At 48.0% G+C, this 27,601-nt stretch overlaps 3 protein-coding genes across 6 annotated transcripts; 2 read left to right on the forward strand and 1 right to left on the reverse strand.

Moving 5' to 3' along the window:
• Nucleotides 1-5: 5 nt before the first annotated feature.
• znf365 (zinc finger protein 365) lies at nucleotides 6-4,422 on the forward strand. Of its 3 annotated transcripts, none has more exons than XM_046402191.1 (6): nucleotides 6-142; nucleotides 1,067-1,728; nucleotides 1,956-2,265; nucleotides 2,978-3,149; nucleotides 3,285-3,331; nucleotides 3,795-4,422. In XM_046402191.1, the coding sequence occupies exons 2-6, from the start codon at nucleotides 1,077-1,079 to the stop codon at nucleotides 4,015-4,017; spliced, it is 1,404 nt and encodes a 467-aa protein (XP_046258147.1). In that variant the 5' UTR covers nucleotides 6-142; nucleotides 1,067-1,076; the 3' UTR covers nucleotides 4,018-4,422. The 3 variants fall into 3 exon arrangements, with proteins under 3 accessions (XP_046258147.1, XP_046258148.1, XP_046258149.1); XM_046402192.1 differs by having other exon boundaries at nucleotides 17-149; XM_046402193.1 differs by lacking the exon at nucleotides 6-142 and adding an exon at nucleotides 156-609.
• Nucleotides 4,423-14,821: 10,399 nt separating this feature from the next.
• On the forward strand, nucleotides 14,822-17,606 carry adob (2-aminoethanethiol (cysteamine) dioxygenase b). The gene has a single exon (XM_046401855.1). The coding sequence runs from the start codon at nucleotides 14,868-14,870 to the stop codon at nucleotides 15,837-15,839; it is 972 nt and encodes a 323-aa protein (XP_046257811.1). The 5' UTR covers nucleotides 14,822-14,867; the 3' UTR covers nucleotides 15,840-17,606.
• Nucleotides 17,607-19,025: 1,419 nt separating this feature from the next.
• Nucleotides 19,026-27,314, reverse strand: LOC124065925 (early growth response protein 2b-like). Of its 2 annotated transcripts, none has more exons than XM_046401854.1 (2): nucleotides 21,588-22,019; nucleotides 19,026-21,413 (listed from the first exon to the last, which is right to left on the reverse strand). In XM_046401854.1, exons 1-2 carry the CDS (start codon nucleotides 21,760-21,762, stop codon nucleotides 20,356-20,358), a joined length of 1,233 nt encoding a protein of 410 aa, XP_046257810.1. In that variant the 5' UTR covers nucleotides 21,763-22,019; the 3' UTR covers nucleotides 19,026-20,355. The 2 variants fall into 2 exon arrangements, 1 of the variants encoding a protein (XP_046257810.1); XR_006844509.1 differs by lacking the exon at nucleotides 21,588-22,019 and adding an exon at nucleotides 26,829-27,314 and having other exon boundaries at nucleotides 21,288-21,413.
• Between the last annotated feature and the right edge of the window lie 287 nt (nucleotides 27,315-27,601).

The following is a 27,601-nucleotide window of genomic DNA, read 5'->3' on the forward strand; positions in this document are numbered from 1 at the left end:
CTGAAAGGGCTAACCGGATGTCGTGCTGTTTTTACTCGGTGCCTAGCTTGACCAGTGGTCCACTGTGCGTCTCGTGAATGAATGACATCATGCGGGCTCGCGTCTGTCTCCATCTGCGACATGACACCGTCAGACATTAACGGTTAGAGGTTTGTTTTAAATCTTCCGTTGCATTGCACGCGGTAAGAGCGGCACGACACCCGTGTTCCGTTCGGTAATGATTCAGCGATTGTTCCTCTCTGCTAGCTAACGTTAGCCTCCGCCGCTCCGCGCAGAGCGGGAGGAGCTAACGTTACCGTCGGCTAACAGCCACAGACTGTGTGAGCAGTTGACCTGTTACGCGGTTATTCCAACGCAGAACCAAACGGACACTGAAGTGAAGCCGTAAAACGGAAAGAAACACGACGCTTGTTTTGTTTACGCCGCAGTTCGCCTGCTCAGGTCACCTGCTGTCATCCAGCCTGTCCTCTCTTGGCTTTTATTCACGTTGGCTCACTGGGACTTAACGTAATTAACGTTACACATTTACAACTCAAATTATGTCCTCCCACCGTTACACGTATCAGTGGGGATATAATGTACCTGCATACGGGTTACTACATTTCTGAGGTACTTGAACGTTACTTGAGTACTAATATTTTATGCTGCATTGTACTTTAACGCTACATTTTGCACCTTGAGAGTGGGTTGTGTTGTGAACTTAAATATTGATAATATTTGTTGTGAGTCTATTGTAAAGGTTAGACTTTCATCTTTTCAACAATATTCAAAATACACCTTTTGCTGTGCATTACTACCTACCAAAAGAAGTTTCCAGGATTCCATTAGGATACAAACAAGTTTTACCTGTAGTTTTTGTCAGACCAAACTGCAAAGATGCTCATTTACACTGATCTACAACAGAGAAAAGCTGCAAGTCGTCATATTGGAGGCGCTGGGACCAGACATTTTAGTTATTGTCTCTGGATGGAGGGTGTGAAAAAGTTCTCAGTTCTGGAAGCAGTTGTTTGTTGACTGGTGGAGTCTTCATCAGCACCACTGTGTGCTTTGTTTCTGTGTATTCCAGGTGTAGAGTGATGCAGCAGAAGTTGTGTTCCAGAGGTTCTGGTTCTTTCCTCTTAGAGAGGAACGGGAAGGCCTGCGGCGCCGTCAGCGTCAGCACCTGCGACCTTCCCTTCCGCTGCCCCCGCTGTGGCGAGCAGGAGCGCTTCCGCAGCCTGGCCTCGCTCCGCGCCCACCTGGAGTACCACCACGCGTACCGCTCGCCAGACGTGGTCACGGGCGGCTTCAGCATCACCGGCAAACTCCCCGACTCGTTGACGGCGGCGATCCCCTGGCACGACATGAGCCTCCCGACCCGCAGGGGGCAGCAGAGCGCAGGGCGGCCACCTCATGCCCGCTCCCTCAGCGACAGCAGAGACAGCGGTTACGTCCACTCCTACGCCTCGGTGAGGAGACGCACCCAGAGTGTGGGTGTGGGGACGCAGGCCGAGGAGGAGGAGGGGGGCGAGGAAGAGGAAGGGGGGACAGAAGATGATGATGTGGGAGAAGAGGAGGAGGAAGATGGTGAAGAGAGAGATGGAGGTAGAAATGAGGAGGATATCAAAATGTCCATAAGAAGGTCTGATACAGGCCCTCACCTCAATCACCATCGCCTCCCGTTCCCTCCTCCAGCCCCTCTTGGCCCCCCTTTGGACCCGGACCTGGACCTGGAGCTCGACGTGGTCGGTACGATCTGGACTTTGCTTTTTTTCTTTTCATAGATGTGATTTTTCTGTTTGTGTCAGGCTGAGTGAGTGTGGATGTAATACAAGACCTGTATTAAACATGCTGATCTTTAGCTTCGTGATGTTTTGTGCCAGAGATTTGGTGTTATTAGGAAGAAGCATTAGCAGTCAGGTGATCAGACAGGTTGTGATGAACTAAAACTTTGTCTCCTTTGCTGTAACTACCAGAGCACAACTCGTACTCTGGTTTGGAGACAGCAGCAGCCTCGGCCGCCGTGCGGCGGCGACTGGCCAGCATCCTGCGGGCGGCCGACAGCACCATGCAGCGCCGGCTGGCCAAGGTGAGCACCGAGCTCGCCCAGACCGACACGGAGCTCCTGTGTGAGCGCGCTCACTCACAGCACCTGGCCCAGGAGAGGCAGGAAGTTGCTGAGAGGGAACGGTCGCTGAGCCGGCAGGTGGACGTGGCAGTCATGGTGATCGCCGCGTTGAGGGAGCAGCTCAACGCCTCAGAGAATGAGCTGGAACGGCGTGAGAGGTAACCTGGTTTGACTGATGATCCAGATGTGTTCTCAGGTGCTGGGACCTGTAATTTGACTGTACAAGTTACTGTGCTGCCCAGTGGAATGCTGGGTCATGGCGTGCACTCCGGACCCCCTGATGAGCTGTTCCTGCATGGATCAGCTTGGCTCAAAGCTTTTCTGTTGATGTAACCCTTTCGACCACGATGCTCTGTGGTACTTCTGTGGTACTGATTTTGTTTTGCATTTCCATGCAGTTGGGAACCTCAGTGACCTCAGTCAGATTTTTAAAAACTGAAGCAGCAGAAGCTGAAATTACCTGACTTTTAGACTCTGGTTTGGGTCAGTCTTCAACAACGATCTACCCTGTAAAGTCTAAATGTCCTCCATCAGACCGCTCCTTTTGTCCAAACCCTGCACCTGCTTTCTGCTAAAATGTCAAAAGCCCCATCTGAGGTAACCCTGATAACATGCTCAGGGTTGATCCTCCAGAGCTGCTGAGTATGAAGCTGTCAGCACGACTCCTCATACTGAATAAACTGACTTTGATGTTTAAAATGTGTGGAGTAGTCCTTTAATTCTAGGGGCAGATTTACTTGATTCGACTAATTTCAGACTGTTTTTTGGTCTTTTTGTTTCTCTGAAATGACCAGCCAGAGATGTTAAAGTACATTAATTACCACATTGAAGTATAAGTGCTGTACTTCAAACTAGCTTTTCATTTTCCAGGGAGGTGATAACCATCCAGAAGTTTCTGGAAGCCGCGGCTCGACAGGAGACGTGCGGTAAAGTTCGAATACAGCGCTTCATCGAGAATCTGCTGAGACGCATCGCTCTGGCCGAGAGGCTGGTCGAGTATTACCAGGTCAACGGCAGCCCGCAACAGTGCAGCCACTACCAGGTACAGCAACACACGCAGGGTGCACGAGGTACATTTACTCAAGTAATATTTAGAAGGCAGCACTTCTATGTTTACTCCATTTTATCAGCTGTCACCTCTTAATCTGACCTTTGACCTTTTCTGTGTCCTCATCAGCACCAGCAGCCAACTGATAATGGACCTCACAGAATCACTAAAAGCAGGTGAGTTCCTCCCAGTCAGTCTGCAGCTCCGACCTGGACCTGCTCACACCAGACGTTCAGGTTCAGGTTCAGGTTCAGTTTCAGGTTCAGGTTCAGGTTCAGAACATCTCAGCAGCAGTGATCTCGCTCTAAGAAAGCAGCTGTGAGAACATCAGTCAATCTCAATCAAAGCCAAAAGGTGACAGAGTGGCTGCTGAATCATTCATGAGGACCGTCGTGTCGTCTGTCAGGTTTCTGTGTTGCCGTCATGTTTAATTCATTGTTAAACATGTGACAATTTGTCCTTCCTCTCAGTCACTGGATTGAGATTACCTGTGTGTGTGTGTGTGTGTGTGTGTGTGTGTGTGTGTGTGTGTTAAGTCTGCGTCTTCCTCAGTATTAGTGCTTTCAAAGATCGCTGGTTTTGATCCGCTGTAACCTCCTCCCTCTTCCTGTCTGTTTGTTTGTCGCGTGACTTTTCCAGGTCAGCAGGAGGTCAGCTCTCCTCGTCTGGCCTCCCCGACAACAGAACCCACTCCTCGCAGTTTGGCGGCCGTCCTCTGTTCTCTAAACCGGGCGGGGAGCGAGACCGCGAGCAGGAGCACCGGGAGCGGCTGGCCCAGTCGTCCAGGCTGTTCTGCCGACCCGAGCACAGAGACGACATCTGGAACCGGCAGCGGCGCCGGTCTGCCGGGTACGAGGCGTAAGAGATGTGCAGAGAAACGCCAGGGAGAGGAGGAGTCAGCAGGGACGACAATGACTTTATTCCAGTGTGATAACCTATGGAAAAGTACCGCGAGGTCACATTCACATCCAGCTTCTTTGGAGTAAATGTAATCCCGTCTGAACAAGAAGACAAAACAAGAGATAAGAGTACACTGAAGCAAAAGAAACTTTTCAAATTGCTTCAAATTGAAGAATACACATTACAGTAACTATTACTGCGTGACAGGGTTTATGAACATAATGCAATAACAAATACTACTGCATGACCACATGGGCATCACACTGCATTCAAGGTCTTTTAATGCCAGCGCTGAGTTCTTGCATATTTGGAACTTTTCCATGGATTACTGCACTGAAATAGATCATTAGGTGTTGCACTGGGTGCTTCTTCAGCAGGATGTAAATGTGAGCAAACGTTCACTTTTCAAACATTTAACTGAATGACAGCTTTTAGTCTTTTATGTCATTTGTCAGCACAGATCCTAATATTTGGTGCAGCATAAGAATCTCAGTCCTTAGTGATGCTTATGTTCTGAATCTTCTTTGTTTTAGAGAAACTTCAGGTTAAAATGCGCTTTTGTTTTCGTCTGCACTTGAGGTCTGGTCATGGAAGCAAGTTTTCTTCCTGAGTCAGATGGAAAAAGTGTAAAAAGTTCCCAGTGAAGTTGGTGGCGCGTCCTCTCCTTTGCTTGAACCTTCATGTCCCGGCCTGCTTCCCCAGAAGCTCCCCGTCAGTCCAGTCGTCTTGTCTGTCTGTGCTTTTCAGGCCAAATGGCAGCCATCACTGCATGTGTCGTCTTGATGGCCGATGGAAGTGGAGCGATCGCTACGACCCGTCACAGAGCCGTGGTCGTCCGCTCGCAGCTTGGCGCGATGGAAAGGGAGGTGCTGCGAGCAGCTTTGATGGCGTTTGGAATGGATTAGATAGTGTGTTTATCTGCTACAGCTGCGACCTGTAGGCCAGGGACCATTTCACATTATTAGTTTATGTGTTTACAGGCCCCATTCAGGACGTTAGCTGCTCTCGCCTGCTCTTCATTGGGTTTGGGATAGTTTACACTCCAGTAAGTCCAACCAAACTGCCTGAGATCTGGTGTTCCCATTGGCACGAGGCCGTCCAGACCTAAAAGCCTTTTCTCTTGTGGGAGCCTGACTTTTTCCTTGGACCTGTAAGCTTTCGCCTCAGCATGTCATCATGTACGTAGCCATTGGGTGCATTGTGAGACCTCTTCTCAGGAGTCTCACGTTGAAGCGAGTCGGTTCAAATGACTCAAAACCTGGAGATTGAGTCAGTTCCTGGAGATGATAACATTGCCTGAATTAGCTTGCTAGCTGCAGCTGATTAAAATCTGCTGGCATCAGTTTAACACGCAAAATCACCGTTTAGAAGTGAAGCGCCTGCTTTTGTCTACCTCTGTCTGAAATCAAGGACCTGTTGTGAAGTTTTGAATGGTGAGAAACTTCCCCTGTTGCAGTGAGCTCCATATCGTTGTGAGAATGAAAAGTCTGATGGCATGTAGTGGATTCCAGCGTCCAACCTGCACCATCTGCACCATCACCAGCATCAAGTCTCCCACCTGAATCAGAGGCATAATGACCCAGCTGGAGGGCTGCAGGGTTCAGTGAGCCAACCAGAAACCTTTGGAGCGTCTTCCTCCACCATCAGCTCCTGTAGCCAGTAGAGTTTCTGGCAACACGTTTTTGTTCTTTTGCAGCAATAGAACTCATTCGAGTCTGGTGGGGAGGCCGCGGTCGTAATCGCATCTGGCCAATGAGACAGTTAGGCTCTAACTGATTTGGTTTTGTGTCTTTTTCATAAAATGTTACCGAGTTGATGCCACAAACCGTCCAGTCCACAAGTCCGATTGCCATGAGCGCACAGCCAAGCTGAAGCCTTCCCTCTCTGCTGTTAGCTGTCAGTCATTAATCTACGAGGAGGAACGTTTTTGGTAGTTGGGATTTCGTTCGCAGCTCTGCTTTGGTTTGTAAAGCACAGACGGGAGTCTGAGGACACCAGACTGGAGTCAAAACCAACTCTGCATGTACTTCGTGGCTTTTGTTTGACGAGGCTTCAAGGTCCACTGCATCAGGACCACCTCAGATGCTGCCAGGTGGTTGTACGTGAGGAGAGAAAGTTGAATATTTTGACTTGGAAATACTTCATTGTGATTTTGCTATGAAGCCAATCAGCCACCAGTCTGCTATCGAAGATGTAGTGCAGGCTGAAGCAAATTTTTTTATTTTTGTTTTGTATGATCGACTGTAAGCTTAACTGTGTATTTGGGAGGTGTTTTTAAATTTGGAACCTGGAGCTGAGATCCACAAACCAGAAGTCAAATGTCGAGGTACTGAGAGTCGGACGCTTTGTTGGTTTCGGCTTCTTCCTGCCATTTGTTGGCAATAGCAAAATATTGGAATTGTGTCAAACTTACTCTTCAATTACACAAAGTACAGCATGTCGGTGAAAGAGTTTGGGAGTTTTACCCTCCGCTGCATCATTGGATAAACCCATCCGAGCGTGCAGGTGCAGGTCCAGCTTGGCGCAGGTCTGGGGGACACCACACACACATAACGAATGTACTCTGGAGTTAACGTGTAGCTCGCCCTGAACGGATGCCAGCTGACAGGAGCTGACTTTCTTCTCGTCGTTCAGGCCTGAACTGGCACTCATTCACACAGAAACGGGTGGAGATTCTCCGATCACAAACGAATGACGTCGTGTCAGCGCTTTCATCCAAAGTGGCTTACGGTGCCGTGAATTCATACAGGACATTTGCAGTATAGTAAACAGCTCGTTAGCGTGTCTGCGTCATTCTGTACGATCTGTTTACACGCCATGTTTTGCACTCATCCAGTGATAAGAATGTACATATATAAAGACAGTATTCGGTGTAAAATGTATCTTTGCTGTCGGTGGTTTAGGTTTTATTGACAGTGTTGATAGATATTTTGTATACAAAGCTATTATGTGTCTTCAGGTGGAAGTAGTAGTCCTACAGTACTTTAACTGAACATTTATCTGAATCTCAAACACAAATGACATCCTTTTTTTTTATTTTTAAACAGTGTCTGCAAGTCCTGGAAAGTCCCTCAAATTACATTCAATGCAGACTCTTCGTGATGATTTTTATTTTTGTTGTTTAAAATTAGTTGATTTTAGTCAGATCTCCGAGCGGCATGAATGAAATCATGAAAAGCTTTCAGACACCCTGACTCGCTGTTGTTTTGAAGCCAAATGCTGTTGAGTTTAACAAACCAGGTCAGATCGATGTGTTCACTTGCAGTCATGCCTGAGGCTGTTTCCCAGGATAAACAGCATTAGCCATGGCTTGTTTTCAAGGCTTCGCAGGCCCTGACTCTCTGCTGCTGAAAGCTCAAAACAACAGTATTGTGACGTACCAAACGGTATCGTGATGCGTTTCGTATCACCACATTGTTGCCCACATGTGACCCCAGTTTAAGTATCAGCAGCACGGTTTTGTTTTTCCATTTGAATGAACAAACAGCAGCAGAGCTGTTGAAAATGTGTGTGTGTGTGTGTGAAGGAGTGTGTGTGGTGCTCTGTTGTTCTGCTTCCTGTTCAGTCACTGGAAGGTGCATGAGGCAGCCCGATCACTACTACTACTACTACTACTACTACTACTACATATGTAGCTGTTGTGTTACTGTGAAAGCATGCTTCATATGTAGCAAAAAAAGCAAAGTACTTATATAATACTGTTATCTTGTACTACTATGTGTACTTTTGTAGCAGAACGAGGTCTATTTTAATGGTACAGCATCTGAAGGAGAGTTGCACTAAGCCAACCCGGAGCACTTAGCTTGGAGCCGTTGGATTTCGTACGAAGAGAATGTTGTGTAGCGGACAATCAGCACAGCTTTGGGAAAGTCTGGAGAATAAATGTTATTATTTCTGTGTTTTGAAATGTTTTGGGGGGCAAACGTGCAAGAAGAGCTTCGAAACGGGAGGAATAAAAACGCTCGAAGTGGGTGACAACATAACCAACAAGTATTCTAACCGGAGTCGGTGTTGGTGTGATTATAACACTGCTACCCTTCTTTCTGTGAGTTGGTAGAGATAAAGTTAGTTTTATGTTGTGTACAAAGTGTTTCCACCCGTTTTGATCTCGTTCAGTTCGTCATGTTTGTCTGTAGGGGTTTTGTTTGCAGAAGTGAGCTCTAGTTTTGTGCCTTCACTCAAAACTCCGTAGTCTGTATAACACTGTGCAAAATGCAATACTGTGAAGACCTGGAATATACTTTATGTTCAAACTTCTGTCTGTGTGATAAGAATTGAAGATTAAAGAACAAACATGACACCGAGATTATTACCTCACTCTGTCTTTTATTCAGCTGCCTGGACAGAAATCCGTCTGAGTGCGACGCGTGTGTGTCCTTTTGTTTGTGTGGAGTCGAGAGAAGTCGTTTTATGTTTTCACAAAGTGCCTCCAGCTGTGTCTGAATAGCTTTGTTGCAGTACCCACGGTGGCCACTCGATGGCACTACAGGAAGGCAGGACTCGGGGGTCGAAACGGAACGCGGCTCACTGAGGGGTCGAGTCAGGACTTTGGTGCACTTGGGTTAACGCAACTGAAATACTGCAGTAAATGTACATGTTGACTGAAAGTGGCGTGAAAAGCAGAATTATTTCACTGCTGAGTTTCTGATGATGGATGATGTTTCAGAGGTAACAAACTGATGATGAGGATTCCTCGATTTTAGTTACTGGAGACTTTTGACCGAGATGTGTGCCAAAGGAGACATTTTGCATTTGAAAAATAATCACACAAAACAAAAGTAACGGACAACATGACCTTTAAACAGTGAAGTCAGCTGAGGGATAAGTGGAGACGCGTTCAAGTTGAGCCGAGACAAATGAGTTGTCGTGTTTTCTGTCCTAAATATAAAACCATGAAGTGCATGAGACGCTTTTATGCAGAACATCAAATTAGATTTAGGGTTTGTTTGTTTTAATTCCTGTCAAAAGGGCTCATGATGTGATCGATTAATCGTCCTTAAGTAAAAATGTCAAGTGCTCGTGGGTTCTTGAATGTCGTTTGTGACAGTAAATGAGGAGTCTTTGGATGTTGGACTGTTGGTTGGACAAAAGAAGAAGTTACTTTGAGAAACTGATGAGAATTTTTCGCAATTTTTTGCCGTTTTATAGATTTATTGTGAAAGTAATTGCTTGTTGGAGCCATGTGGTCAGTCAGGATTTAATTTGTATTAAGGAACAGCACATTTTACTGTTTATGAAAACGTTTGGTAGGAGTGTGTGTGTGTGTGTGTGTGTGAGAACATGAGGAAGAGATTACCATGACAACACAGTTCTTTTCTGTCCTCCCGGGCGTTGGTGACTGTTTCTCCAAAGCCTGAGGGAAAACATGAATATGTTGAAGTATTAAAAGTCACGAATGCAGCGATTTGTGTGTGCGTCTTCTCCTTCCTCCTGCTTCTTTGTGTGTGTTTTGCGGCGTGACGACTCTGACTTCTTGTGCACAGCATCTCTTCCTCCTCACACCCTCTGCTGCTTTTCGTGTGGCTGCTGACTGATGACTCCGACTCCCTCACAGACTGACAAAACCTTTTCTGGGTTTTTCTTTCCTCGTCTCTCAGTAAACGCTGAATTACTGCTGAGACAGAAAAGCATAGTTAAAATTCTTTCTGATATCGAGTGAGAGAAGTCTACCTGCGTTTGTCCAGGTGTCCTCTTCATTTACAGCCCGTGCGTTTTCATTTGTCTTTCCTTCTTGCCTCTTTTTAGCCCTAATACACAAACCATCTGTGTATTGGGAAAAATAGCCCGGAGATGAACTCGAGGGCAGCAGAATGTTAAATGGCTTGTTATGTTATGGTTCCTAAGTGCATCACAGCGCGTCAACAAATAAAGCAGGCTGGTGTTGATCTTTCATGGCGAGAGTAAACACGATAAGGCGACGCTTTGACGTCACCGCGGAGGCTCACACGAGGCTCTCGGTCCACACGCCTGGCGGTGAAATCATCGCTTTGACGTCGGACAGCCTCTGCACAGCAAAAAGTGTTTTCTGAAACTGTCACGCAGCCGTATCAGCGAGAGCATCTACAGATTGTCGCCCCGCAGGCCGACCACCATCTGAGGCCATGTGATACAGATAACAGACCTCAGCAGGCACAGACGCGCAGCCAACAGACAGACAGCAGCACAGGACGGATGGCTTTATGTGAAGAACACAGTTTGGACTTGTGGTCTGCCCGTGTGTCAGATAAAGCAGACATCATTGTGCCGTTTACAGTATTTGTGTATCTGTGGAATTTCCCCACAGAGCAGCAGCTAATGCTGGTGTCATTGATGGAGCAACAATTGTGAAATTCTTTCTGGGATAAACTCCAGTTGATTGTCTACTTCCAAAATAAAATCCAGGGTTATGTGTGATGTCAGTGGCTGCATGTGAAGGTTCCCTGTGGGACTCTTTGGCCTCCAGATCCAGTTTCCTGTCTATACCCTGCGGACCTCAGCCTCTGTCAGAAAACACATTTGGCTCCACTCAAGCTGAAGTGTCTGAGGGACAATGGCACGCAAACCTCAACCCGGCCTTATTTAGCCTTTACAAACACAGATTGTGATCAGCGCAGCGCCGTCACATAAAACTGCTGCCTTGTGTAGAGAACTGGTTGAAGAGGGAGAATGTGGCGTCACTCAGGGGAAGCTGTGAGAGATGATCGAAACACACCGACTGCTTCATTAGCTCGTCCTGCGTTAGACACAAGAGCTGGAGCTGTTCAACAGAGGGCCACGCCTACACTCATAGAACCTGGGGTTACGACGGAGAGACACGATGGCATAGAAGCTTAAAATTTACTGTGGTCGCCAAGGAAAAAAAGCAGCTAAAATCCACAGATTCTCAGGACCTGAAGGATCTGAAGCTTAGCTTTAAATATTAAATCATTTGTCACAAATCAGTTCAGCAGTTTGACGTTGCAAACTGTGTTGCATTAGTTGGTTTTGGGACCAATTGTTGATCAGTTAGATGTGGGAATGTGTGTTCTCTGCAGGAGGAATACATTCTGATCCGATCAGTCGACCTTAATTTCCCACGATCCCTTTCACACGCAAATGAGCTCTGGTCACATGACGGGAGAAGCTGGCCTGCATCAGGGAAACAGAGAGGAGTCAAACTGCAGACCTCCTGCCCGAAGGCTACGGGGTCCGGATGCAGAAAAGTCGGTGCAGATTCTTTTCATCAGACCTCTAAAGCCGCACGTACGCCCAGTTGTGTCTAATAAATGTGAGCCCGTGTGGAACTGGGATCCAGCAGCAGAACAGCTGCCATCACACACCTTAACTCACCGCACGCACCTGAAAACCTCCAAACATTTCACTCAAAAACCACAAATGTCAGCCTTTTCAGCGTTCGTCCTCTGAGAACCAGCTGATGTTAGCTATGAGAAGGCAAACAAAACTTTTCTCACAAATTTCTGAGTGAAACGTCTTCGACTGCAAACACGCACAGTTAGCTTGAATAAAACGACGCATTCCTCTGAGTGTGAACAGTGTTGGAAACGTTTGGGGAAATGTAAGAAAATAAATGACTAAGATTCAGTTGGTTTTAGACGTCTTAATGTGAAAATGCTTGTCTGAGCTGTGATGCATTTCCTGTGAAACAGTTCCAGATTCGGGTGAAGGTTTGAAGTAGAACGGCTGCACCTCATTAGGCCAACTGGTTTTCAAGCAGGGAGCGCGGCCTGTGCGGCATCATGTTTTTTCCACGTAGGAAGTCCTCGTTTTCACGTGCTCTTGAATAACTGTGAACTGCTCCTTTAAAGCTGCGAGCGTAGACGAACTCCAGCGCAATAAAAACTTCCTTGACAGCAAACATCAAAAGATCCTGTAGTCTACACACAACAACATACACACCATCTGCTGTTTACTGCTGCCTTATAAATTTACATGGCTCTGTGTGTGTGTGTGTGTGTGTGTGTGTGTGTGTGTGTGTGTGTGTTTGGACCGACAGCCTGTTGCAGCATAATAATTCATCCTGTTTATTTGGTTTGGAGGACGACCTACGCAGGGCTTCCACAGCTTGGCTCCACATCAGGGCTAAAAGCGTCCGAGCTCTGAATCACGACGTCTATTTTCAGCCTGCCTTCACTTCCCACTAATAAAAACACCATGTTGCTTCAGGAGAACTGCGACGTCACATGCAGGCCACGCACGCACGCACGCACGCACGCACACACACGGTATGGGGGGGGGGGGGGTTTTGGTGTGTAAACGAGGCCTCGGGGTCACATTGTGAGGAGGCGGGTGTCAAAGTGATCGTATGAGATGCAGGCTGGAGATGAAGGGAAGTGAGGAGATGAACTGAGTGGGAGTGGGCTGACGGAGCCGCGCGCGTGTGTGTGTGTGTGTGTGTGTGTCCTCGCACAAAGTTCACACACAGCCTCAGTGCCAATGGTGTTTCCACTGTGGGTATTAAAGCCGACACGACGGCGTCCTGGTGGATCAGCACCAAATTCTGGATCCAAACTACGAAGATGATGTGACAAGAGGACGTCTAAAAGTGCAGTCAGCGCAGCCGTCTGGGCGTGTCGGCGTTTGTGCTGAGTCATGCTTTTCGGTGACTTAAAGGGCTCCTCCACTCATTTTCAGTGGGGGAATGTAATGAAGTGCAGCTCTGATGTAGGTTTCAGAGTGCAGTCATGTGACATCTGGAGTTACTTTTCAGTTGTGTCTGTTTGTGCGTTTTGCTCCTGAAAACCCAAACTGCTTTTTTAGACTCGGCGAGGAATCGATCAGTACTCGTCACGTGATACTTTCACATGTAATGTGGTATTTTACATTGTTGTATTGGTACTTTCACTTAAGTAAAGGGTGTGAAAACGCCTTCCTTCAGTTATGGCTTTACGACGGCAGGCCTGCTGACCTGAATTCACCTGGATCTGGACACAAAGCACCAGGTGTGACCAGGATCTCGGTCTGCTCGCCCTCCCACTGCTTCCTGTTTCTCTCTGCTGCCATCACAGATACACTTTGTGTTTTGATAGGCAGACAGAAAGTATTTGGCCATCTCTGTCTTTTTATGAGCGTGTGTGTGTGTGTGTGTGTGTGTGTGGGTGGGTGTTTCCCAGGAGAAAGATGTCCAAATGAGCTGCCCACGTCTTGAAATGCCAAACACGGATGCTGCCGGTGCATCACGCTCGCGTACATGAGTCACTGTTGGAAGTGTGTTTCTTACCCAGCAGAAATCACCTGTCCAGCTGGATCGGCGTAAACCAAACCACAACCTTTCGAGCCCAAATGACGGATGACTTTGTTGTGTTTTTTCGAACGTTTTTCCTTCATTCTTACTTCAGCAGGTGATTGAGAATGTGGGGCGACGTGGTTTTGGTGATCTGGAACGCATACTGACACGCTCCTCATCTGGGTGTGATGTCTTTGTTCTTTCTCCTGCTGTGATTAGAAGACATCGTAAAGATTTGTGAATGTGTTGGCCACAAGTGTAAGACAAGTCACAGAATCAAATCCAGCAAAGAAACAACCTGAACGTGAATTCATTCATTCATTTCTGCCGCCGTCTGAACTGTTCAGCCTTCACTTTTAGCCGTTTCAACTTCTTCTGCTCGTTCACAAACTGGTTTTCTCAGACTCGGTGCTCAGCTGGCTCTGATTCAATACGTGGACACGTGTGAATCCAGACGGCAAGACGGTGTTGAAAAGACGTCCTTTTCACGTCAGTGAGAAGACGGAAACGCTCGCGGGTCTGTGAGGATATGAAGCTGCTCTCCTGTGCCTGTTCCACTTCAACTGCCATGAGTCCAGGTTTGAAGAAGTGTTTGCGGCCCCTTTGGGTTCCATTCCCATTTGTAGGCTTTAGTAACAGTGTGTGTCACTGAAACGCAGAGGCTGAACACTGAGATGAAGGCCACGCCACAGGAGCCTGCAGGGGCCTGAAAGGCTTCCTGTCTGCTCGCTTTTCCCTGCAGCTCACTGTGATTGTGTTTGAGTGAAGACTGGGGGCAAAGATCAGTAAAAGTTAGCTCTTCTGTGGCACTGTGGGTATTGTAGTGCAGCGTCCTCAGCAGTTAGTTGGATTGAGAAGTAATCCATCTGTTCACACGAACACCATTCTTAATTATACACATGAATGTGACAACAAGGAGTCGAATTTGTCGGGATTTGAGTGAAACTTTATCCGTGTGAGTGAGCTCGCTGCTGTAGGCCGATGGACTACATGTCCCACAATGCACAGGACGTAAACGGTGGAGTCTGGTGCGGACGTGTTTGACAGTTATTCAAAAATGGGGCACTGAAGTCCTTAAGAGGGAGCGATTCTGGGTCAAATGCCGGCTGATAATGATCACATAATGTGGGGTTATTTTCCTACGTACAAAGCCTCACGTATTCATGGGGGAAAACACGAATTAAAACAATGAACACGTGAAGAAGCAGAAAACAAACAGTCTGAGGTGTGCTATAACGTGGTGTCGAGCTGGCCAAAGAGCAGGAAAAGTGCTGAGGTCTCACTCTGCCGTGACTTCTGACTAATATGACGCCACCAAGAAAGCGACGCCATTTTTAAGTCTGGAGCTGGAAACAGAAAAAGCGAAGAAAGGCACGACAGGTAAGAAGAAACGTGTGGCTTTGATTTTGGGCCGGACGGTCCCTTCGAGGAGGTTAAATCACAAAAACACTGCAAGTAGCCTGATCATTTATTTACAAGTAGGCTCAAATTATGGAGACGAAATGGTAATTGCTTATTCATTATTTCATGTTTCAAGTTATTCTCCAAACTTTTTGATTAGACTTTTGTCGGGTTTTAGTGAGACCGATATCGTCCCTGACTAGTTTTTCATGCGTACAGTCGAGAAAATTGTATTTATTTTCAATCTCAATACAATTTTGCGTGAAATCACGCCTATAAACAGTTCTTACGAGAACCGCACTAAAGTCCGAAGAGTATGTGGGCGAGTGAGCCGTCCTTTTCATAGACGATCTTTGGCGCTAGCTAAAGCGCTACAGCTAACGAGCTTCACGCGGAGACGCGTCGCAGCCGTCGTTCGCTTCGGTATGATGCCAGGTGACAGCAACATGACCTCCATCGTCCAGAGAATAGCTCGGCAGGCTCTCCTCACCTACAGGAACCCGCCGCGAGTCGGCGAGGAGGCCGGCAAATCTTTCTTGGAGAACCACGGCAAGCTGAAGAGCCTGATGACGGAAGTGCGAGCGGCGGACCTGAAGCTGGTCCCGCGGAGAGCCGACGACAGCCCGCCGCTGCCCTTCCACCACGGCGCGCCCCCGGTCACCTACATGCACATCTGCGAGACGGACCACTTCAGCATGGGGGTGTTTCTGCTGAAAAGCGGCGCCTCCATCCCCCTGCACGACCACCCGGGGATGCACGGCATGCTCAAAGTCATGTACGGCAAGGTCAGGATCAGCTGCTTCGACAGGCTGGAGCGGCCGGCCGGCAGCCCGCAGGCGGCGCCTCCGCTCCCTACGGCCCAGACGGACGCCCTGCGGTGCTCCGTGCTTCGCTCCACCGGCGAGTACACGGAGGAGAGCGGCCCGTGTGTCCTCTCCCCTGACCGGGACAACCTCCACCAGATCGACGCCGTGGACGGCCCGACGGCGTTCATGGACATCCTGGCCCCGCCGTACGACCCGGACGAAGGCAGAGACTGTCACTATTACAAGGTTCTGACAGAAACGGAGGTTAAAAACACAGAGCAGAAGGAGAAGCAGCTCTGGCTCGTGGAGATCTCCCAGCCTCCGGACTTCTGGTGTGGAGGGGAGCCGTACCCAGGCCCGGAGGTGTGCCTCTGATCCGGCTGGCTGACCCACAGGCGCCAAATGTCTTCTTTTCCCGGGCTGATCTGCTCTATGCACCCTGAACCTGTGGCACGAGGCCGGGCCCTTTGGACTCGATTGGACAGACTGGGGCTAAATCATTAGATTCAAATGTTGGGGTCAAACGTGGGCTTTAGTAACTCTGCAGAGCAGGAGACCACCTGCTCCATTCACACTTTGGTGGGGTTTGTTAACCCTGCAGCGGTGAACAGCTGCACCCGCTTTCCAAAGCATCCCGCCGGTGCTGTGGTCCCCCTGCATGGCACCCACAGGCTCGCCGTGTGATGGGGACACCACATAACACAGTTCAGACGTTTGCCCCCACAAAGGGGATGAAATCGGATATTTTGCGTCTGTTTCTCTGCCTGTCTGTAATCTTTCTCCTGTGTTGTCAGTGAAGGCAGCGAATCGTCCTGAACCTTGCGGGTGAAGACTTTAAAGTCTCTGAGTGTAGAAGCGCGATGACCGACGGGTGTGGAAGCGGGCGGTCGAGCTCACACGTCGCTTTGCCCCTGAAGGCCTCGTGTGTGTGTCCTGGAATGTCTCACCACACACACACACTTCTGGTTTTATCTGATGGCTTCGCAGTTTTGTTGTAATTTTGCGAAGCTGTCCAGCCGGCGTCTTCCCTCAGCTCAAAGGGTTCAGGCTAAAATAAGACCCAGTTAATGTATTTTGGACGGGAGATGCCAAGAAATGACAAATTGATGATGTACAGGGTGCAAATGCTGCGTTCAGGAAAAGTCAGGAAGTCAGGGTTTGCTGCTTGGGTCTTGATCGAAGTCTGAGCTTCAATTTCACATTTCAGTGTTTAAGTGTTACGCTGGCGTGCTTTTAAAGAGCTTAAATTCTCTTTCAGTCTTGCATGAGCTTCAGGTTAAAACCTGCAGTCACACTAACAGGGAGGGATGGTATGCATGCGTGTTTCCACTCTGCAGTACTGAAGCTCAGTAGTTGTCCTTGTAGTCTTCCAGCAGGGATTTCCAGACTCCTGACTGTGTCCTGAAGGCAGCATTAAAAACAGATCAGTCCTGGCTGAGCTGGGTCGTCTCTGTGGACCACGAAGGGACCGCGTCGATGTGTTTTAATCGTCTTCCTGCTTCAGGCTTTGTGACGTTTGTCCGATGAAGAGCTGTGTGAATCTTCAGGTACCTTTTGGAGACTCGGGAATCCGTGTCGCGTTGTGTTTAGACTGCCATCTTTTTCCTCTGAGAAAAGTTTGATCCTCAGGGCTGTTTGTGATTTGGATGACTGACTGATTGTTTGATTGATTTGCACTAATTAAGCTTCAACTTTTGACCATCTTTACCACATGAGATTAGAGGGTCAGAGAGTCAAAACTGTTGGTGTGATTGCAAAACGAGGATCGTGAATATGAAGGTTTGAAGAGCGAAAGCTGCTGAATGAGTTTTCTGCTGCATTAAAGTAACGTCAGTAATTTAAAATGTTGGATGCTCGTTGTGAAACCGGCGAAGCACTCGTATCCGCGTTGAACGCTTTGGAGATTCGACCCGTTTGAAACTTGAAACGTTTCAGGTGGAGACTGATGTGCCGCGTGTTGTGTCGCCGTTGGATTTTCTTCTGCTCAGCTGAAGGTCTTTAAGTCAGGCCTGAGTCCACATTCTGAATCTCCAAATCCAGTTTGTGTCAAATAAACAGTAACTTCATCAGTGTACTTTGCTTGTAATGAAGGTTTTCTGTCTGTTAACATATAAAACGTGCAGTTGAGTTTGCCTTTGAAAATGTGTCCTTTTTTTGTCACTTAAATAACAAAAGCTCAGGAAAACAACACGATTCTTTCTAATGTGTTTCGCAGTTTGTTCCAAAAGCCAGAAGTTCTTTTGCACTTTGAGTAAAACTTTGTACTTCCAAACGCTGAGCAGACTGAAGAGTGAAACCCAGACTTTGAGTCTTCACTGGGAGCGACGAGGAGAAATGGTTTGTCGCACAGCAGCTGCTGAGATTAGAAGGCAAACTGCAGATTTCTCCGCGACGTGAAGACCACCTGACGTCCACTGGACTGTTCAGACTGGGAACACTTCTGATCCAGGTCCGCATGTCGAAGAGTCTCACATCAGAACTGAAGAAACTCAGACTTCCTGTCATCGTTAGGCTGGAAATTGTCCCAATTTTGCCTTAAAAAAATCTGCCTTTGTCATCTCAAAAACAGGTTTGTTAAAAGCTGAAGTCTCAGCTCAGTGTCAAGCCTCGCCGTCCCCTGGTCCTCGTCCTCGTCCTCGGTCAGGTAAGTCAGCTCAGACAGGTGTAACCTGAGCGTGAAGGTCAGGGTGAAACACACAGACCTAATGAAACAAACATCTGAACACGTGATTCCCTCAGCTGGACTTCAGTGTTCAGTCCACTCGTCTTTGCCTCCGACTGGTGGACTGAAGCCCCCTGAGGCCTTTTCCACCCGTCCTGGTTTCTGAGTGTAAACGCTCACCTGACAGGATGTTATCAGACGTTTGCCTTTGCAGCGTCTTGCATCATTCATGTTTGGATCATATTGTTACAGAAGCCTCCCTGCTTCACGAGCTCCTCCTCCTCCTCCTTTGTGCCCTTTTGTCTTGATGCAAAGTCAGCACTGCTGTTTCACATTAAAAATCTCTTCCCTTCACACGCTGCATGGCCAAAAGTATGCGGACAGCCAAACGTGAGCCACTCCTGATGTGCTGCAGCTCCCATCCAGACGGCAGAGCTCTGGTGAGGTCTGACGCCGATGTTGGTCATCGGGTGTGGCTCACAGTTCGGTTTGTCCCAGAGGTGTTGGATGGGACTGAGGTCAGAACTGCGGACCGATCAAGTTCCTCCACACCAAAGTGGAAAAAAACGTATCTTTAAGTGGTTTTGACGGTCAGGAGTGTCCACGTTCTTTTGGCCGCAGAGCGTTTTAAACACATGGATGTAGGATGTGCCTGTTAAAGTGGCTTAAAGCACTCGGTTTCAAGTTTCATTATCATCCATTCAGCAGCTCTTCTGGAGCCTTTGATGACGTGACAAGAGCTTCTTCAGCAGAGTTTCAACTCCATCACAACTGGGCGAACAAACGCCATCTGCTGTGGACGAACATGTCACGTGATCAACGGCTTCAGAGAGGTAAAAAAGTCCCTGAAGTGAGATTAACATTCGCCAAACGCAGCGACAGCAGGCAGCCACGAGGACTCGACGATTCAACATTTATTTGCATTGACAAGAAGCATCAGTCCAGCAGAATAAAAGCTTTTAGTGCTCGACTTGTTTGCATAAAAATTACAAAACACAAAAACAGAACTTTAATTCGTCCAGTGACTCTTTTCTCTCACATTCATCAGGTAGAAATGCTGGTTGGATCAAGTGTCAAGCAGCCAAAAAACTTGAAATCTAAACCAGAAAGTGACAGATTATCAGGCTACAATCTCATAAAACCCCCTCTGAGTTACATGTGCTGGATGTCACAAAGTGTAAACCAAAGTTCACCAGGTGCATAAATGAAACACACTCATTCATCGTCGCTTCAACATCTCTAATACAATACAAAACCAGGTTTAAAAAAAAACGCTTCATATTGCTGCATCTGGTCACTTTCCCACGTTAGCCCCGCCCCTTCGTGACGTCACAAACTCTCTTGGGTGCCCGCTGACGTCACTTCATCTTCTCATCCTGTCTTGACTCCATCAAGCATTTTTAAAACATCAAACAGCAGGTAGAGTCATAGTGAAACAGTGAAGGTGATCACCGTTCAGCATCTTTTGTGTTTATGTCAACACGTCCGAATGTTAAGAAAAACAAATTATTGACTTTTTTATTGGGAATCTGTTGTTTGTGACCCCTGCAAAATGAATTTTAAGTATGTTAAAACATGTTTTCAGCTACACGATGGCGCTGAGTGACCGTGATGTGGATGTTCAGGAGAAACTGCATCTCAGTGTGTGTTTGGAGACCAACGCTGTGACTTTTCTCTCAGCGGTTTCGTGCATTTGACTGCAACTGAAACTCAACCACCCACAGTTGGAGGCAGCGTGGCAGCAGTTAACCGCTCCTGCATCACTCAGGCGCCACTCGCTTGCAGGATTTTGGTCTCATCTTTGCAGCCTGAATTGTAAGTGAATCCCTGAGAATATGAAGCACAGACAGCAGACGCGATGCCTTGCCACAGGGCACTAAAGCCAGCTGCAGCAGTTCTACACAAACTGTGTTTATTGAGACCTGGCACACTGACACCCGCTGCTGTTCAGTGGTATGGACCAAACTCCCTTTGTTTTTCATGGAATTTAAAGTTCTGTTAGTAATGTGGGCCATTGACTGGTGATGGTTTCGTTGTTGTGATAAATAATGAAGGCGGGAACAAACACATGTCTGATCCCCGTGTCCACTCTTTGTGAGAACAGAACAGAAACTAAAAGAGGACATCTGGGCTCTGATGGCAGGCAGGCAGGCAGGCAGGCTGAGGCAGGAGCCCATTGAGCCCATTGAGCTCATGTTCAAAAAGTTTACATTCAGCAGTGGGTGAGGATTAGGACGCAGAGGACTTCTTCTCCTTCTGCCGGAGGTGAATCTTCATGTGCCGCCTCCTCTCGTCGCTCCGGGCGAACTTTCTCCCGCACTGGTCGCAGGAGAAAGGTTTCTCCCCGGTGTGCGTGCGGATGTGGGTGGTGAGATGGTCACTGCGGCTGAAGTTCCTCATGCAGATGCGGCACTGGAAGGGCTTGTGGCCGGTGTGGATGCGCAGGTGGCGACTCAGCTCGTCCGAGCGGGAGAACCTGCGGTCGCAGCTCTCCGCCGGGCACGGGTACGGCCGCTGATGGACGGGCGTCTTGCTCGGTCTGTTCGGGTACTTCCTGGGTCTTAAGATGGGCCTGAGAGGGAGGTTCTGGTGGTTGGGGAAAGCGGCGGCCATCGGACCGTCGGCAGCCGTCGAGGGCGCACTGAGCGTAAAGTTCCTGATGGTGTTGAGAGGTGTGAGAGGCGGGGGGACCCTGAGGGAGTCCAGCGGGTACGGGAGGGATTTCCTCTCCGGGAAGGCCGTCTGGATATCTCTCTGGCAGCTCTGCTGGTAGAAGCCTCCGTACTCGGGCATGATGGACAGCAGCGCGGCGCCGTCCACACTCGGTTTGGGCGCAGAGCTGTAGGACGGCGGCGGGTGGTAGGACACGGCGCAGGTGGACGTCGCCAGGTACCCCCCTGCTGACTGATCCTGGTACATGTCCCCGCTGCAGGAGTAGGAAGGGGCCGGGTGAGGGTGGGTATGAGGGGGCGCGTACATGTGGCTGAGGTCCGGCTGACCGTGCGCCATGGTGCTGTCCCCTGCGTGTCCTCCTCCTCCTCCTCCTGCGTAAATATCGGGTGATGCTGAAGACGATTCAGACACCGTGAGCGGCCCCGGGGCGGCGATGTCAGCGCTGACCACGTTGATGACGTCCCCCGGAGTCCACGGTCCTCCTGCGCCTCTGGACTCCACCGAGAACTTGCCGGTCAGCGCCACAGGGTGCGTGCGTAAAGTTGCCACGTACTGCGCCAAGTCGCCCTGCAGCAGCAGCTCAGGTGCGCTCTTCTCCTCGAACAGAAGATCACCTGAAAAACGTGGAAAAGAGCACTCGGTCAGAATGACAGCGAAGGATCACATCAGCCCTCACGTCGTGTGACGGCGCGGCCGTCTCACGCGCCACACAGCCAAAGGCACAAATCTGAACTTTCAGCCCAAAACTCCACCCAAAGCATTTCAGAGCAAATGCCACAAAACCTTACCGCCTTCACTCTCATCCTGTTTCCCTCCATGTTCTTCTTCCCCTGCAGCCTCCTGCTTAAAGACAAGCGACGCCTGTGAGGACGACCCCCCCTCCGCTCCGTACACATCTTTAGGAATACCGTCCACAGCGCTGCTGAGGGACACGGACACCTCGTCGGCCACTTTAGCAGTCATTCTGCCTCTGAGCTGGAGATCAGCCGACTTGAACTTGTTATGAATTCAAGTCACGTTTTCCAGTTTTGTGCCTAACTGACTCTCAAACATTATGAATATTTCCCCTCATTTCTGCCTGTTAACCCTTGTCTGTTCCGCCTCTCATTTCTTGTAAATAGCTAGTGGATGGTGCAGTATGGTTATAAAGGGGATCTCTGGGTGTCCCGTTACGTCATTTACCAAATATGGACTTGGGGGTTTAAAAAACAGAAAGGGAACTCCAGAAATAGGACCGGCGGAGCGCGCCGTGACGGAGCGTGGAAAATAAATAAAAATACGCGTTCGAGTTTCACCAAACACACTGAAAACCGCCAACATATGGATCTGAATTTTTAATTTGAACATTTCCCATAAACACCAGCACGTGCTCCATCCTGTTTTCACACTCTTGGAAAGGAAAGAAAAAAATCTCCATCGTTCGGAATTCCGGTCACACTTTCCATAAATGGATTCTCCGGTGAGGTGAGAGGCTCTCGGTCTGCTTATATGGCAGATATCCGGGCGGCGTGTGTTGCGTTGTGTTGTCTTTGTGCCAGCTGAGCCCACACACTGACAGCACAGACCCATTTGTTTTCTCTGCTGCCTTGTCAGGAGCAGATTACCGCCCTGACTGAGGCCTGCTATTGTTGGCCCGTGGAGATGGATGAGGTGATTAGTGGGAGAATAATCTTTGAAATCGTTTGGTGGAGAAGCCGCCTGGTCCTGATGCTGTCCCGTGTCCAAAAACGGGTCGGAGGACACGAACATGCATTTGTCCAGAGGTTCAGTTGAGCTGTGATGGAGTGTGGGGAATCTTTGATGCTCGTGCTGCTGCAGGTGTCCACAGCAAATCCGACTCCTGTCCGACAGAAACACACGTCTCCACGTCAAGCTCTTCTCTATGTTTTCTTTTTGTTTTAAAAAGACAAACAGCTGGCATCACGCGTGTCTCGGGTTACCTGAAGCATTTAAGAGCTGAATATCTGACTTGAAGTTTCCAACATTTTCACAGTTTGTGTGGTTTTTGTCGTGTCTGTGGGAGGCTGAATAGACACACACGGTCCTCGTTTTCTCCAGGCTTCACGAAGCCACATTTTCACATCTGCGAGCCTGACAGGCAGCCAATCAGGTAACGACTGAAGCTCTCAGTACAGGAAATACAACCAAACCACAAATGAAATATTGCTGACTAACATCACTTTGTTTTAAAGCACTTTAACGAGAAATAACCTTGGAGTCAAACCGTGATCGATCTGTCCTGATCTGGTCCAGAGTTCAGCACAAAATAAACTGGACTAAAACTGAAGTTGTCTTCCAAATTTGCCCCCCAAAATAAATCATACAACCATTACATTGACATTTTTAGAATCCGGCCCTCATTTTGTTTGCACCACATGACAATATGAACACAATAAGCATTTTGCCAATCATAACAAAACTCAACACCACACTTGGTTTGTCCAAGCCGAGTTTCTGTACACGGCTGTCCAAGATGGCCGAACTGCAAGAGCACGTGGACGACATGATGCACGTTCCTGCTGCCAGTTTCATGCATTTAGTGACGCTAACAGGCGACCAAGCGCAGCGACGTGCCAACAAACACGAGGAAGAAGGCGACTTGCTCGCAAATGCCGACAACACTGTGGAAATATTTTAAGTACTCTTTTCAGACACTTTATGAAGCAGGAAATGCTGTTTACGTGTTTGTTGGATGTCAAGGACACACAGTGAACGTGAACAGAAGCTCCAGTGATGTCGCTCAGGCCTCCCGTAAAGCAGTCAGACTCATTTTCCGTCCAAAACCTGCCGCCGCAGTGCAACATGCTAATCGTGGCTAACGTAGCCTGCAGCTGCTGCCTTCTCGTTCACTCACGTCTACCTCCACACCCACACATTTTCTTCAGTTTCAGCCTTCAACCAAAAGACTCAAGTGGAATCACTTGAGGACGTTTATCAGACGCCACACAGCGCCACCTGGAGGCACGAATGGCTGTAGAACTACACCACACCTGGAAAGTCCGGTGCAGATTGTCTGTAGATATTCTGGATGCTCAGATGATGAATATTCTAACACCTTCAGGTCAGAATTTTTAATTACATATAAGACCCACACCCAGAGGAACAACCTGCTTTATTCCAGACACCTCACGAGCTTTCATGTGGTGTTTAACAGGAAAAACAATCTGGATGTAAAAGACTGAACCCATTCGGATAATCGGTGTACAAGCAGAACATACTGAAGCTGTGACGCTGCGTCTGTTTGAGTTGTTGCTCAGAAAGTTGGTGGAGCTGAAGCCTCCTGCTGAACGCTGAGCTGTGGAGACGAACAGAGCGAGCAGGACTGCAGCTCTCCAAGCCTTTTGAACGCCCACAGCTACAAAAATGTTGGTGTGTATTGTCGTTGTGTGGCGAGCCGCCCACCCTGTGGCAGATGGGGGTTTGGTCGGCCCTCACGCACACACATGCGCACACACAACACACACACACACACTTTCACTTGATTTTTCACTGAGTCTCTGCAACAAACACACACACACACACACACACACACACACACTTTCTGTGTCAGAATCTGTCGAACAAATGCACACAAATCCACCCACACACACACAAAATCTTTCTCTTTCCTCTCCACACACACACACACACACAGTCACACACACACAGCTCTGTGGGGACGGTGCCCTGCTTCCACCCTTCGCCCACGCTCCTCCGGGCCGTCGAGGCTCTGGGGGGTTTTTGGTTTTGTGTTTGGTGGCTCAGGGTGTCAGCCGGGGGTCCGGCGGCTCGGCAGACCCCACCACGCCGATTAATCATCTGTCATGTGCGGTTTTTGTTAATATGGATCTTTGTCTTGGTCCTCACACGGCGCTCGGGTCGGGCCGGCCTGCTTACCGCCTGCCGCCCTCCTTTCCATTTTTACAACCGAACGTCAGAGAAAAACAACCAAACTGCCCCTTTATGCGGTTTTCCGTCTCCGAGTCGACGGGTTCATGCAGTCATCTGCTGTTCGAGTAAAATCTGTGACCTTCGAGACCTCATATCGACACCCGCTTCTGTAACACGAGACGGACGAGCAGTAACCAAACAGTCCACGCATTTCTTTTAACCTCCCATCTGTACGTTCGGCGTTTTAAGGGCTAGAAATGTGCTTTGTCGATGTTAACAAGCCACATTGATCTGAACGCTTCTTCTTTGTTCCTGCAGCAGCCCAGCGTCTTCACATGCATCAGCGTTCTTACGTCGCCTTTTATGCATTTTGCTGTTTGACAAAGCAAAGAGCAGATGAGCTGTAAGTTTGGAAAATACATCAAATCCATTTGTGAAGAAGAAATCCCCGTTCTCTGACAGATGTGATCCAGGCTGACATCAGTTTGAATCATTTCTTTTAAACAAAAGATGCTCTGACTTTAAATAAACACCATAAATCATCAGAATTTTCTGCCGCCGCTCGTGCCAGGCTGGTAGGTGTTCTTTAAATGGTGGATGACTCATTTAGGAATCAAACGCTTCTGCTGGTTCTACCCTGCAGTGGAGTCACATTACGCAATACCAAATGTTTGATAAATGATCTTTAAGTACCTGACACTCTTCAATTAGACTACCGAAAGACTGAACTCATGTGAATCCCGTAGGAGTTGTTTAATGTAGTGACAGGATATGGAATAAAACAAAATGAACCCGTCTGATTGGCTCCTTCATAATAAATCGGTTCACGTCTCTCAGATTTCTCAGTTTGGGATGAAATTCTTGATCAGCGTGCAGATGAGTCAGGCTTTGGGAGGTTCAGGCAATGAACCCTCAAAGCAGGCCGTCAATAGAAGCGATTGCATATTCATGGGAAACGTATTGACTGCTGAGTGTCGGATAATAGACAGGAACGTCAATGACCGTGGAGCTGCAGTGAAAGGCTTCAGCGTATCTCTGCGACCCACAATGTGTCGTCGGTTCCTCTTGTCAGCTGATATCCAATGAAGATGATCCAAATCTCTTTCATTGGTTATGAAGCCCAAGACAGAACACGTTCTCTTCTTACACAACATTTTCAACACAGCGTCAACATTCACCGTCCAGTTGCAGAAGCGCGAAACGACACAAAACGTGGTTTTTAAATGTTTCTCTGCCATTTCTTTCCGAGTTGGATCAACAATTTAATAAACACAACATCTCCAAATTAATTAAGAAAGTCACCCCAAGTTTGGCTGCAACCATCAATTATTTTCATTATATCATGTCATATTTTTCTCATTTAATCGGTAAATCTTTTATCCGTATATTATAGAACATCAGTTTGTCTGACCAAAGGTCCAAAAATCCAGATATTTTGTACTGAGAAGACAAAAATGAGCATAAATCATCACATTTAAGAAGCTGGAAGTGTTTTCCCATAAAAGGTGACGTGTGTTCTCTTAATCACTGATGGAAGAAAAAACACCCAGCAGCTAAACTTTAGTCCTGCTGCTGACTCATGCTTCAGAATGAGAGAAACATACGATGTCATGCATTATGTTAGCATATTTCACCCAGAAAACACACCGCAGCCACACAGAAGTGCATAAGAACCAGAGTTTATGTGAGTCGATGTGGAAGCTGAGCACCAGAGAAGAAAACCTTGACAAATATCTTCGCTTTATTTCCATTTTGAAAGCTGGATTAAATATTTATCTTATCAAGTGGAACTAAAGGCCTGAAATTGTGAATGTTGCTCACATTTCTTTGCTCTCTGCTCCACAAATTCTGATCCATGCAATTTGCAGGTATTTTAGGCGTTAATTCTTTTTCTGATCTAAACAAATGTTAAAGTTGAGCATTAGGAGACACAGAACAACCACAGAAATCAAACTCGGAGGAGAAAAAGAAGAAGAAGTGCTTTTAGACTCTATTTTTCACCTTTTTGATGCCACCTAAAATAAATTTAAAAGATATTTCTTTTACCAGAAATCTCTGTTTTCCTCCATTAAAACTAATTGTAAAGCTACTCAAGCTACTCCCCTCTTATACACATCTCAAAGTGGATTTAGTGACAAGAGAACAAGAATGAAACTCACTTTAAGCCTGCAGTGAAGAGAAATCCTTCTTGTCCTCCGTCGGACGGCGTCCAGCGGGCCTCCCCTGCGCTCTCCACGGGGATGGACGGAGGAAGAGAAAGACCGGAGATGCTGCTCGAGGTGAATGAAGCCCAGCGTTTGTCAGTCCGACCACAAAGTTACCCGCTCTGGATTTCTGCCTCGCCCCCGGAAAGGGTCATCATCCTCACCCGGGGTCTGAGTGGGCTGTCAATGACAAAAAGATGGAGAGAGAGAAAGAAAGAGAGAGCGAGTGTAGGGGGGAGAAACAATGCGATTGTTCCCACCTCACTTTGCTTCCACCCTTGCAGTTAAAATTGTTATGGTAATGAAGTGGATTTTTTGCTGGACAGCAGACTGGAACACAGAGACGTTTCTGTGACTGGCAGCGGAGGCCGGAGGTGTTCGAGCGGGAGCTAACGTTGCTAACGACGGGCTCGGGGTGGGACCAGAAGGCAGGAGCTCTGATGATGTTGTTCCACACTGACATGTCAGATCAGATCGTCTTGTTCCGGTCTTCTGTATGAGTTACTGCATCAGTGAATGCGCATGTCACCAAAATTCAGCTTTTCTATTCAGTTTCTTTGAAATCTTCACTGGAATTTAAAAAGAAATCCTTTGGAGTTGATGTTTGGCTGCACACTGTGAGATTGTGTCGACTTACTGAGTTTAGCTTAGCTGATGGGAAAAGAAATGTGCTTTTGAAAAACTCAACAGCATCGTCTCCTTCCAGCAACCACGACTCAGTGACTCAA

The sequence above is a fragment of the Scatophagus argus genome, chromosome 10 (genome assembly GCF_020382885.2).
Source record: "Scatophagus argus isolate fScaArg1 chromosome 10, fScaArg1.pri, whole genome shotgun sequence".
Classification (NCBI taxonomy): Eukaryota; Metazoa; Chordata; class Actinopteri; family Scatophagidae; genus Scatophagus; species Scatophagus argus.